A 13125-nucleotide genomic window follows, 5' to 3' on the forward strand; every position below is an offset into this window, starting at 1 on the left:
TATGTAAGGGGTTGAACTATGAAGAGATTGAATACTTCAAGACTGACATCAAAGCAGTTGTCTGTATCACATTTCGTTTTTTTTTTTTTTTAAGAGGACCGTTTCTACGTTTATCCGGAGTGTTTTAATGGCACACCAACACTGGAGTTGTTTATATGGCAACGCATAATAGCAACGTAGCAAACAGTGCATTTTTGTGGGCTTGTTAGTCCAGACAGCAAGCAGTTGTTTGCAGAAATTAAAGTGTATGTAGTAAATGTATTTAGTTGATTTAGGAAATATGAAATATATTTTTTTCCAGTTGATAGGTGATCTCTCTCAGTGCACAGTTAGTTGCTGGCTGATGGCGAAAGCTTCTTAGCTGATGTTAAGTGAATACAGCGATTTAGCTAGATGCTCACATGCTAACATTGGTAGCCAGATAACGTAAGCCAGATAGGAGCAATGTAGCAAATGTTAACGCGTGTGCAACGTTGTTCAAATAATCTAATGTAAACTGTGTGTTAGTTAGACCAGTCACTTCCACAGAACCAATTTAGCTAGCAAAAGCTATCCATCCCAGCTTGTGGGGTAAATTAGCAAGCTAGCTGGGATCTTCTTGTGCAGAATGTTCAAATCACATCGAACCGAAGAGGAGAACTTCTACATGAACTGCAGGGCAGCATACCTGTCCGTTTTTAAATCAAGTTTATCAAACATCACCTCCAAAGAACAATTATGCCACGGTAAGGTATAATGACAAATTTCTTTGCCATTTTAAGAAATTCGATTAATGGAGGCTTGATGCCCAAACTGGCTGTGAAGTAACTTGTAGCCTAAATATTTGCTGGTTTAAACACAGTAGAGATAGCTATGCTTCGAATCAAATGACAACAATATAATGTGATTTGCAAATTTTATCTTATTAACTGTTATTGATGTATTCTTTAGTACAGTCGTTAAACACCTTACTCCATATCCATTCCTAGTTCTTCATCAGGCAGGCCGTAACCCCTCACAGAAGCTCCTGAATAAATACTGGACTCCTAGGACGAAGAGGCTGAACTTTGATGATTTCTGTGCAATATTGCAGAAGGATAAGCCAACAGAGCATGACGAAGTTCTTAGAGTGTTTAGGAAACTGGACATTAATGGAGATGGGTACATCTCACACAGTGAACTGCAGAAAGTTGTCACCACGGTTTGTGCCCAGTCTAACAACACTACATTATCATCAACTGTCTCTCTGTAAACCATGTCAATATTGGTCAGTTGTATTTTAATCAGCAATGCATTTTTTACCAATGACTTAATTTTGTGTTGTGTACGTCCTTTTAGATGGGTGAGAAGATGACTGATGAAGAAGTCAATGAGATTTTCTCACTAATTGACACCAACAAAGATGGGAAACTTGACTATGCTGAGGTTAGCCTCGAACAGAAGCCCACATACCACATTCTGCAAACTCATACAGCTTCAGAAAAGAACTGAGTGATAGCCATATGCACATAGTATGAGTGTTTTGTAGACCATGGATCATAGCAGATTTCTGCCATCACTGTTTTAGATTGTTTACATTGCTGCAGTTATCCCACACTTGCATCTTCAAAAAGGAGTAATACACTCACATTCACCTGGTTAGTCTTGATAAAGATGTCTGTTGAAAAGGTCTTGATGTATGGCCCCATGTAATATAAACCCCTTTGTTTTTAGTTCTGCAGAATGCTTGGGTCCACGGCAGAGCAGTGTCAGACAGCAGCCCTTGAGAAATTGGAGGCTGATGCCAAACTCAGGAGGCAAAACTTTGGCAACCAGTCGGACATCTCGCCCAAGAGCTCCGTCTCTCCTGCAGCAGCCCCCCCACTCCAAGATAAAGGGGAACCTGATGCAGCCCTGCTCAGGAAAGGTACAGTGCTCTTGGACAGAAGATAAAGACCAGTGTGAATGTATTAAACCAGTGCTAAACATGTCAGCAAAAAAAATGGATATTCCATAAATGGCAGGTTACATTGACAGGGACAACAGCTGCTTAAGATTTTTGCGAACATTCAAAACGCTTCTGTTTATTCCACAATGCACATACACACAAACAAAGAAAATGGAACTAGTTTGGTTCAATGATTGGTGTCCTTATTAGGTGACAAATAATCACTTGTGATTTGTGGAGTTAGCAGTGGGAGAGCACATTTAAACAATGTGATTAAGGCAATAGCTTAGTACTCAAAGGTGCATCTCTACAGAAGGTGAGAGATGGCAGCACTCAGTCAGCATGACACACAGAGATGAATGACATCTGCACTGAGGATTACATAGGATGACGCCAGGGACTCTAATCTAAAGCACAGAATGGACAGTGCTGGGTTGTTTATTTTATGACTGTCCCCTTCTGAGAACCATATGAACTAAAAAGAGTATTACTTCATTACTTGATAGCAGGGGAATTATTGGCAGTAATTTGGTTCCCTCAAGAGGAATGGAGACATATTGCTGGTGTACAGTATATTTAAAATGATGTATGTGACGTGCTTGTGTGTCAGTCAATTATAACTTACTTATTCCATGCTCATTGCTGACTTGGACTTCCTTGAAAGCGTTGTCACTAAAGATGCAGATATTTTTCATGCCAAGAAACCTTCTTTGAATATGAATTAGAGCGAGGGAGAGACATTAAGAGAGGAGTTCAGGGAGAGACTCGTAATAGAAGTGTAGAAGGGAGAGATGAGTGGAGATGAGAGGGAAGGAAAAAAAACTGTCAAAAGGGCAAAACATTAGGAGAAAAAAAACAGAGTGGTCAAAGGGAAAGAGATGGGGGGCTGATAGAAAGTGAAAGTGATTTTATTATTTTATTTATTTATTTATTTATTTTTGGGACGGGGGGGACGGGGGCTGCTATAACTCATAGAAAATCTGGAAGGATGTAATGGAAGATCAAGGTAGATGCTGATAGAAGAGGTAAAGAGAGCGCACCGCAGACAGACATGTTTGTGTCCCCCAGCTCTCTGTGTGGTCACTGTGTGTTCATGTTATTGATTGGAAGAGCCCCATATGACCCAGGGGGACAAAGGGATTTGGAGAAATCATCTCCAGGAGAGCCCCTGCTAACCAGGCTTGCGCCAAAATAAATAACCTTTCACACGGTGTCTGGATTACCCCATTATACGCCACCTCTTTGAGTTATTGATTTATTTCCCTTCATTTTGTTTTTTGCCACAAGCACAGTCTCTGGTCTTGTTGTGTGTGCGGGAGGAGGGGGAACACGCATGTACCCAGACTTCAGACATGCTCTTGTATGCCTGAGGAAAACATTTGGTGTGTAGAGTTTTGGTAGCATAGGCTAGGTTATTCTGTCCACCATTTGCAATTTACAAACAAAATTGCTTGCATTTTCGGTCCCCAAGTTCTGCTCTCTAAATTAAGAGTTGCCTTTGAAAAAAATATATTGTATTTTCCTTTTTCGGAAACGAGCATCCAATTAAACTGTGTTACAGCTTTCCTCAGTCAACTCTGTTAGCATTGCATCAATAGTTTGTTTCAATTACGGGAGAGAAATGAGTTGTGTGTTAGTTAATTAATTGGAAGGTATGCAATTGGGGTTTAATTAAAATGTTGCATCTGAGGAATGGGGCTTTAGATTGAAAGGCCCCTTCCTGGTACCACGTTTCTAATTGAAGTCTTTTGGCCCTAATCAGTGCAAGTATGGATGGATCTCCAGGCGTTTTAAGACTGCATGCTCAATTTCTCTGTGTTTGTGTGTGTGTGTGTGTGTGTGTGCGCGTGTATGCGCCTACACGACATGTGTGTGTGTGTACTCAGACAGCCGCTCCTCTTCACGGCCATCGTCGGCTCGCAGTCGTCGTTCTTCTATCTCCACAGCCATCACAATGGCAGCAAGCAGCACCAGAAGTGCCAAACTGGTGGAGCCAAAATCTTTACAGGTACTGCAGCACTACTGGTCCCTGATATATATTAATAATAATAATAATAATAAAACTTTATTTATATAGCACCTTTCATGCAAAAGAATGCAGCTCAAAGTGCTTTATATACATTTACATTTACATTTAGTCATTTAGCAGACGCTTTTATCCAAAGCGACTTACAAGGATGTATACACATTTTACATTTACACTGATGGCACACTGCACATCAGGAGCAATTAGGGGTTCAGTGTCTTGCTCAAGGACGCTTCGACAGGGAATCGAACTATCAACCTTCTGATTACTAAACGACGTATATATACTATATATGATTGATTACTGGTACAGCGGCCAACTAGGTTTATTCCATAAGGATTACTTATTTTATAATGTTACTGATCACTACAGAACGAGCATTCTATTAACATGCTATCAACTTGCAACAAGGAAAGAGCAAATCTCGAACTGAGAAATTCATTTTTAGTATCTCCAGTGTCTCATATTCTCCCGTTTGTCCTTTAATACATTTGATTTGAAATCATTTGAATGTCACACAAAAACGTATTTATTGTTTTTGTTTGAAAACACATTTAGAAGTTTCCCCCTCTCCCTCTGCAATGTCTCATCAGAGGAAGACTATGAGGTGAAAATGCAGTTCTTGGACTCCCCCACAGACAGACCCCCAGACTGATCGTGTCAGCTGCTGTTCTGTTAGCCTGGCTCTTGTTCCAGGGTTTCGTTGTGGCAAATTTACACCGGGTCGATGTAGCATAGAGTGTGTGCATCGATTCCCAGCTCTTTGTTTGCACTCCTTTTGACTTAACCTCCTCTGGTTTGCTTTACTGCTCCCCAAAAAATAATAGTCGCCCCGCATCAAAAAGATGGTGAGATTGGAAAAAGCCAGACGCACGGAGCCGGTGGAGGAGGAGGTGGTGGCGGCTGACGCCGGGGTATGAAGTATGAGCGCGCTGAGATTACTGCCAGGAAGTTCTTTTAACATCAGCCACAACAGCAGCAGCTCAGGCCTTGGGCTAGTAATTGGGAAATGATTCGCTGGTGGGGTCGAGGCACAGCACTTCCCACACCACCACCACCACCACCCTCCCCTCACCCCTCACCCCCCTGTAAATCAGACGTGGGGTTGGAGAGGGTGACATGACTGGGTATTAGCCCCGGCCGACTGACCTATCTCCCGGGGACCCTCCATCAGGGAGGGAGAGGCAGAGTGGACACACAGCTTGGGGGGGTTTGATCCAGACTCCTCCGGTTGGACAAACCGTGGAGGTGCGTGTTATGGTTTGATGGTTTTTGATCCTGGGCACATTTCACGAGGTGACATAAAAACCAGCAGGAGGAAATGGCCTTTTACTTGGAGAAGTGTCACGGCAGAAACACATTTAGTTTGGGGGGTCTTTGTTTAACTTGGTGATTTACCGACCGCTCTTTAGAAGATGTAGACGGCTGTTGTTGGCACGCCATTGCATTCGGAGGATGGAATGGGTCTCCGAGGGGTTGAAAGAACAGCCTCTCTCCAGTCGGACTTCTCGCCTCTCCATCCAAAGTCCCCGTCGTCTTTAATATAGCTGTGGTTTAGCGCGGCCAAGAAGACAGCTTTATAACAGCAATAACACACACACAAAATATTTTGATGAAAATGTTGGAAGTAGCAGTAAATCAGTGCATGTATCGTTGCTTGTATTTCGATGTAATGATATGTTTTGGGTTTGGTTATTTCCCAATGTTTTTACCAAAAGGGAAAGTATCCTCAGGCCATTGGCATTCATGCCTCACGGAATACATGTACATGCATCAGTGTCGAAGGGGAGAACACAAGGCTTGGTCTGGGCCCGCTGTGCCTTTGTTAGGAAGTTGTGTGGAGGATGGTCTGTTCTGGTCTGTTCTCTGTTGTTTAATCTAAGCTGTGTCACCATAGCACCACCCTGTGGATGTCAGAGGTACTAGGCCACTCCCAATTTCCGATGCCAAACTGAGCACAGCATTTTCTTTTATAGGGGGACATTAAAGGTTAATGAATATTTTGACTGGATTTATGATTGAGTTTGATACTAATGGTAAGCTTTTATTATAATATTAATCTAATAAGGTCATGATTTTTACATCGCACCATCACAATTTATGTTGAACGATTCTTTCTCTGCCCCCTTTGCTGGTGATTGTGTAGACCCAGAAGTTCTCCAAACTAACCAATCACTCTGTTTATGCTAATCTGTATTGGTTACGTATTATTAGCAAGCTCTTTTTATTGTGTTTGAAGTAATGCAGTGCATTTAATGCATAAAGGATTGTGTAGACCCATACGTTCTGCAAACTAACCAATCACTCTGTTTATGCTAATCTGTATTGGCTACTTACAGTATTATTAGCAAGCTCTTTTATTGGTGTTTTGAAGTAATGCAGTGCCTTTTATAGGGTATTAACATACATGTTGTTCTGATGATGATGTGTACGTACACACAGATCACACTACGTGTGTATCTTCTCTCTTGTGAAGGAGTGGCATCATAGCCATCTGAAAGGCTGTTTTTTCCTGGAGGAGGATGGAAGCGTGGTGTCTCTACAGTATCGACTGGACATTCCCCAGCACACCACTGTCTACCTTAGCATACAACCCCTCAACCTCAGCCAGACCCAGGGTAAGCACAGTGCCCCCCCCTGGGTAAGGATTGATTACTGGATACATGTGTGGGTAGTACCCGAACCTAGAGTCAAGAGATTCAGTAAGGACAGAGAATTCATACTGCATTAGAGTAGTGTGGAGTAATAATAATAATAACAATAATAATAATAAAACTTTATTTATATAGCACCTTTCATGCAAAAGAATGCAGCTCAAAGTGCTTTACAGCAAATACATAATATGCACAAAGAAATTACATGCACATAAAAATAGACATCAAAGAAACATAACTCAGATATAGTGCAAAAATAAATAAATGGCCTAATCTTGTGTGGCATGTTTGTGTCTTAGACCAGCCGTCTCCGTGGATGTCTGTGGACACAGCTCTGCTCGTCATTAGAGCCAATGAGGGGAAGGAGGACTCCAATGTGTTGGGGGTTACTGAGATGCGGGATAAAGAGGTCAGTCTGGAATGGCGTCGAAGAAATCCAGTCCAGGTTTTTTTCTTAGAACATACAAGTGAATGAGAGTGTGATAGAAGTTCACTTCAGTGTTGTTAGATAATGGCTCGTTAGTCATTTGATAAATCACGTATTTTGTCTGTTTCTATGCTTGGAATATGGACTTCCAAAATATGCTACTACTCATTTGGAGACCCAAATCACTATGATTTTAGAAAACATAGTAGGCCAGGCCTACTCCAAACCTCCAGCTCTGACTATAACAGTAGTATCATATGCATACACTTTGATGTTAGGGTTTGGTGTTTCATACAAACATGTATCATGCTGAATTATTTTACTTGAATTACTGCTTTTTCTGTATTTGTAAAGAATAACTACAGAAAGATATCTAATGTAATGCATTTAGAAGTCTCTCTGCTTTATAGAAGCTTGTTTAGATCAAAAAGTCTATGGGTAACTTGGTTATACGTAAGCAAAATCTGGATTCTGCTTGTCCTGCCAAAAATGTGTATGATGGTATATGCTGCCCTCTGGTGGCATTAAGTGACATTGTTTTGTGTGTGTGTGTGTGGTGGTGGTCCTGGCAGAGGTTTGTGTGGAAGGGGGAGTTGAGTGAGGGCACCTACCTCCTCCTGCCTCTCAGCACAGGCTGCAGACTGGTGCGGAACAGGAAGCCCACGGCCACCAGCCCTGAACTGGTCTACAGGAACCAGGACTCAGGGGAGCTGGAGCTCACCAAAGAGTTCAGGTAAACCAGCCAGAGACCTGGCCACACCATAACACATTTTTACTAAGGGGCTCTTTTCAACAGGAATGGTCAGTTTTTTTTTTCTTTTCTAGCAGTTTTGGTGGCCAAATGAATGAAGGAAGGAATGAGTGAATGGATAGCACAACAAAATAGCACCGCAATTTGATTTCCTGTCTAAACAGCTCACTTGTTATGTACACTTTCATGCTTCCTCATAGTTCTTTGTGATATTACGTTGTGGAGTGCTATGTAAGAGCAGTCTCACAGGCTGCACCATAGAATTGCTCCAGCCATGAACCCACTTGGTGAGGTCATACGGCAGTTTTAGATGGGTAAGATTACTAGATACTGCTAGATTACTGGCAAGACTTGCATAGCAAGATTTTTCCATACACAGAGGGACCAATTCATAAGAGCTTTTGAGAGTGTCAGCTGACATGGCGCTCATGTATACCACAGGGCGGCGCTGTCTGACATTTTTGAGGTGATTGACCTGGATGGGGACGGCCTGCTGAGTCTGGAGGAGTACAACCTGTTTGAGGAGAGGACCAGTGGAGAGAAGTGTGATGAGGACGCTTGGGCTGTCTGTAAAGGTGGGTGTCCTCTGCAGGCTGACCAAGGGGGGGGGGGGGATTAAGAACTGAAACTGCTCCCACAAAAAAGGGCAAATAGGGGTTCAAGGAAAATGGCTTTTACATCGCACTGCATAGAACTGCCCCAGTCCACATATGCACAACATGGACGCTGCCAAGTGCACTGGTGTGACAAAATGTATGCTTTATTTATTCACAAATGGAATAAATCAATATCCAAGTCTCTGTTTTGTACCTCCGTGATATTGGTACTGTAGTTGCAATGTATTCTGAGAATTAGTGACAAGCAATCTTTGTTTCTACAGAATTGCATGATGGTATAAAGAAAGGTATATTTGCTGTCATTCCCTCTTTCTCATATCTCTACCCCCCTCGCTTTCAATCTCGATTCATCCTGTCATTCCCTCGATCTCATATCTCTACCTCCTCGCTTTCAATCTCTATTCATCTTGTCATTCCCTCGATCTCATATCTCTACCCCCCTCACCTTTAATCTCTATTCATCCTGTCATTCCATCTATTTCATATCTCTACCCCCCCCTCGCCTTCAATCTCTATTCATCCTGTCATTCCCTCTTTCTCATATCTCTACCCCCCTCGCTTTCAATCTCTATTCATCCTGACTCTCCTTCAGAAAACTTTGACACAAAGAAGAACATGCTGACCAGGCAGGGCTTTCTGGAGCTGAACCTGATGGAGGCCAACGACCGCGAAGGAGACACCCGGGACCTGTGGATCACTCTGGAGGCCATGGGCTTCAACCGGGCCCTGGAGATGGTGGAGGTGAGGAGCCTACTGCATCCATCACAAACCTGTGCAGGGTTGATGGACCTTGTAGTCTAATGAAGGAAGAGAATGGAACTGAGTACCCCACTGTTATTGATGGACCTGTAGTCTAATGAAGGTAGAGAATGGAACTGAGTACCCCACTGTTACTGATGGACCTGTAGTCTAATGAAGGAAGAGAATGGAACTGAGTACCCCCACTGTTATTGATGGACGATTTGTAGTGCAGGGGGCTCCAGAAGTCAGATTGAGAACCTCTGATGCAAATGATATGCACAGATGTCATTGATATTTACTGTATGTGTAGTAGTCACAGCATTCTTACAATAGCCCCCCCATATGTATGTGAGAGTGTGACCTACAATCTGTAATTATTTGGCCAAGATGTGCTTATCTCTCAACTTCTTGTTCATAGTAACACTTCTTTTCTACCACTCTAATTGACTTGGACATTAAAACAACATGAGCTCTGAGGTCTGACGGGTCCTGTGTGTGTGTGTGTGTGTGTGTGTGTGTGTGTGTGTGTGTGTGTGTGTGTGTATGTGTGTGTGTGTGAGGTGTGTGTGTGTGTGTGTGTGTGTGTGTGTGTGTGTGTGTGTGTGTGTGTGTGTGTGTGTGTGTGTGTGTGTCGTGTCTCTCCCCTCAGGCCTGTCCGTTCATAGTGGACGTGTACTGTGAGGATGTGAAGCCCACGCTGCAGCCGCTGAACCTGGACTCGGGCCCCAGGATGCTCGCCGCGGCGCTGCAGCGCTCCATCGTCAGCAGAGGAGAGGCCAGGCCCCTCAAGGGCCACGAGGGCGTCACCGTGTACACGTGCAGAGGGGAGAGCAGGATCTCCACCGCCATCGCCAACAAGGTACAGTACCAGTCAAAAGTTTGGACACACCTTCTCATTTTTGGAGAAGTTTTTTTCTTTACTTTTATTATTTTCCACATGGTAGATAACACTTTTTTTTGTTTAGTACATCATTCCATATGTGTTCTTTCGTAGTTTAAATGTCTTCAGTATTAATCTACAATGTAGAAAATAATAAAAGTAAAGAAAACACTTCTCCAAAAAATTAAAGGTGTGTCCAAACTTTTGACTGGTACTGTACCTCAGCTCACCTCCTCACATGCTCCAGCCTCTCAGCAGCTCTCAGACTGCACGGAAGAGATTGAACTAGAGTTCAAAGTAGATCTCGGGCATCCTCTGCTGAATTATTGAATTTTGAAAAAAAAAAAAAAAAAACACACAACAGAAGATTTTATTTTAAGAGAGGATGCATGCTGCTTTAAAAGGTAAGAGAAAGCTGATCTTGTGGTTGAAATCATTTGGCACGGATTTCAGAAGCAAGCTATTCTTAGCATCCACGTACAGGCTAACAATGATTAGTGGCCGTGCTGTAGTTTTAGTGGTACTTATCACGCTGCGGTTGTTCAGGTCCACATGGCAACACCGGGCCTGCTGCTGAGAATGCCTTTCTGCGGGGAAGAACGTTCACTATGGCCATGGGTGGTCTACTGCTGTGGACTTGCTTACCTAGAACAACAACGAGTATACTCAAGTATACTGAAGATATGATACTGTGTGGTTTTCCTTCAGATAAGCACCACATGCTGTTGAGACTCTTCTTGTTTTCTAACATTTAACATTAACATTTAGTCATTTAGCAGACGCTTTTGTCCAAAGCGACGTACAAGGGAGAGAACAGTCAAGCTAAGAGCAATAAAAAAGCATGGTGTAACAAAAAATACTACTTTACATGAGAATTAGAAAAACAACAACCTAGAAAAGAGGAAAAAAAAGAAGTGCAGGAATGTAACTGCTGAAGTGCAAGTTAAGCGCTAGTCAGGTGCCAGTTAGGAGGGGAGGTGCTCTCTGAAGAGTTGGGTCTTCACTGAAGAGTTGGGTCTTCTCTTCCAGACCAACCAGAAAGTGATGGTGCACGTGAACAGTGAACAGAGCAAGAACTGCGTCAGCAGCAGAGGAATGAGTGTGTTTGCTGTGGAGGTGCCTGCCAGAACCAAGATGGTAAGTCTCAGTAAACACACACACACACACGTACACACCTTTACAAAACACGGATCATAATCTATTGTGTCTCCTCACGCACTGCTTCTGCAATGTTCAGCGGAGAAAAAGTCATTCTCATTTAGAAAAATGGATACAAACTTTCTATCTTGTACCTGTTGAAACAGCTGTGGAGGGATTTGACTTAAATACGGGTGAAAACAACGATATGGTTATTAGAGATGGTGAAACACAAAGCAATGATGCAAATAGAGGCAGTCTTGTGAAGTCGAGGGCAGGTTTGAGAAGGAAATGCCTGTGGTTCCGGCTTGAGCAGTGGTGCAATTTGTCACCATCCGCCTTCAAAATTTCAACAAGTCTCCACACTGGATGTATCAATCACAAGTGACGAAATCACCCCCGGGCCTCGCAAGGTTATGAGCTCAATCATGTGCTGATGCCTTTTCTTTCTCAGGTTTGTCAACATGTTATGCCCGTAAACGAGAAACAGGAGTGGATCTACAGCTGCGTGGAGAGCATAGTCTCATAAGCATCTCATAAGTGTCTCGCACAATGACTGACACCATTCCTGATGTCTCACCTGTGGAGATGCCTCTTCTATCCGGTACAAATACAGCAAGGTTAACGTTCCATCAGAGGAAGGGATTCACTCAAGCTTCTTTGCTGTACTCATAGTAGCCTTGGTATTCGTTGTGTATTCGATTCATGTAATTGTCCTGTAATCTCAAGTGACCTTTTTTTGAAGTGTTTGTATTATTATGTCTGTATGCGTTGGCACATGTTTTGAATGTAATGTCTTAATAATAATAAACAAACACTGCACATATCAAACTCCAATGTCATGCAGTTGACTTTCTGGGGAGCTCCCTCCCTTTGTGGCAGATGACATATCAAATCCAATTCAATGAAATCTAATGTAATGTAACACTACATATCATGTCCATCCTTTTCTTTTGTAATTTATCAATGCATCACCTTGAATAAATGAATCCATGTTAAATTCCGTTTGTGACCTACAGTATGTCTTAATTGGGATGCGGTGTATTGTGCGCGTTTTGCCTTGTGATGGTCCCAGCCAGAGCAGCCATGTGCTCCCATCCTTCTCATCTGCATAGCCTCTTATTCTCGCTGAGAGCGTTCGTGGCGTTGGCAGCCTAATGCATTCCGTTGGGTTGCACACGGGCCTCAACTTTATCTGCCCTTGGCCTTTAGTGGCAAAAGCAGCCCTGACCTTCTATATATACCGTGAGTGCAGTCATTTTACCCTCTGACCTTCTCTACTGTAACTGTAGAGCAGCCCTCTAAATGTCACATGGTGTGAGGGAGCGTATTTAAACCACCGTCTGACCCTCGCAGGCTTTCTCTCTTGCAGTCAAAAGTTAAACAACTGCCTCTGGACTGATCTGTATTTCTAGTTTATAATTAGAGTCCACCGCTTACTATTACGGCATCTGAGAGTGGACGGTCTTATTCCATACAGGCCCGTTTAGTATGCAAGAACACTTATCTGTGTGTGGTTAATTGATTATTGATATTTCAGGTAAAGATTATTGATATTTCGTCATCTCAAGGCCTTTGTCAAGAGCCAGGGTAGTAAACTCTGCACTACTTCTTATAGTTCAAACAAACTGTGACACAATCGCCAAACAAAGCTGCCCTAGTGCCCTGTCCTGTTCAGTGGGGACGAGTCTGATACCACATCTAACAGCACTGTGAAACCCTTTCCAGTCCTGCAAGATACTCTGCAAAAAGTGTTCAACACCTGAAACAAGGACATTTCAGAAAAGTTTGCCATTAAAGACACAACATTCAAAAAGTGAAATGCTAGCACATCCAAAATGCCTCTTGAAGTTGTAAGCAATGCACGCAATACACATGCAGTAGCAATAGCGTGGGAGAAAAGGACTATCTAACGGCATGGTTTTCTCTATTATTTAAAGGCTTATTCTGATGGTGAGACAACATTCCCGCATGTTCTCACCTGAA

The 13125-nt window shown here is 42.8% G+C and overlaps 2 protein-coding genes across 2 annotated transcripts in view; both read left to right on the forward strand.

The window, feature by feature from the left end:
• alg6 (ALG6 alpha-1,3-glucosyltransferase) overlaps positions 1-9711 on the forward strand; it is a 33012-nt gene extending 23301 nt beyond the window's left edge. The window contains exon 15 of the transcript XR_004164473.2: positions 9683-9711. The gene's annotated coding sequence lies outside the window, so the exon portion shown is untranslated. The remainder of the gene's footprint in view (positions 1-9682) is intronic.
• Positions 136-11970, forward strand: efcab7 (EF-hand calcium binding domain 7). The gene is made up of 13 exons (XM_012842241.3): positions 136-725; positions 969-1180; positions 1318-1404; positions 1693-1885; positions 3793-3914; positions 6409-6550; positions 6886-6995; positions 7586-7746; positions 8206-8339; positions 8974-9122; positions 9772-9981; positions 11032-11139; positions 11594-11970. Exons 1-13 carry the CDS (start codon positions 608-610, stop codon positions 11666-11668), a joined length of 1821 nt encoding a protein of 606 aa, XP_012697695.2. The 5' UTR covers positions 136-607; the 3' UTR covers positions 11669-11970.
• Positions 11971-13125: the final 1155 nt, after the last annotated feature.

The sequence above is a fragment of the Clupea harengus genome, chromosome 10 (assembly GCF_900700415.2).
Source record: "Clupea harengus chromosome 10, Ch_v2.0.2, whole genome shotgun sequence".
NCBI classification, from domain to species: Eukaryota; Metazoa; Chordata; class Actinopteri; order Clupeiformes; family Clupeidae; genus Clupea; species Clupea harengus.

Coding starts and splice junctions, on each gene's coding strand:
- efcab7 (XM_012842241.3), top strand. CDS start 608: ATGTTCAAATCACATCGAACCGAAGAGGAGAACTTCTACATGAACTGC. Junction 1,181..1,317: donor TGCAGAAAGTTGTCACCACG/GTTTGTGCCCAG, acceptor ACGTCCTTTTAG/ATGGGTGAGAAGATGACTGA. Junction 8,340..8,973: donor CGCTTGGGCTGTCTGTAAAG/GTGGGTGTCCTC, acceptor ACTCTCCTTCAG/AAAACTTTGACACAAAGAAG.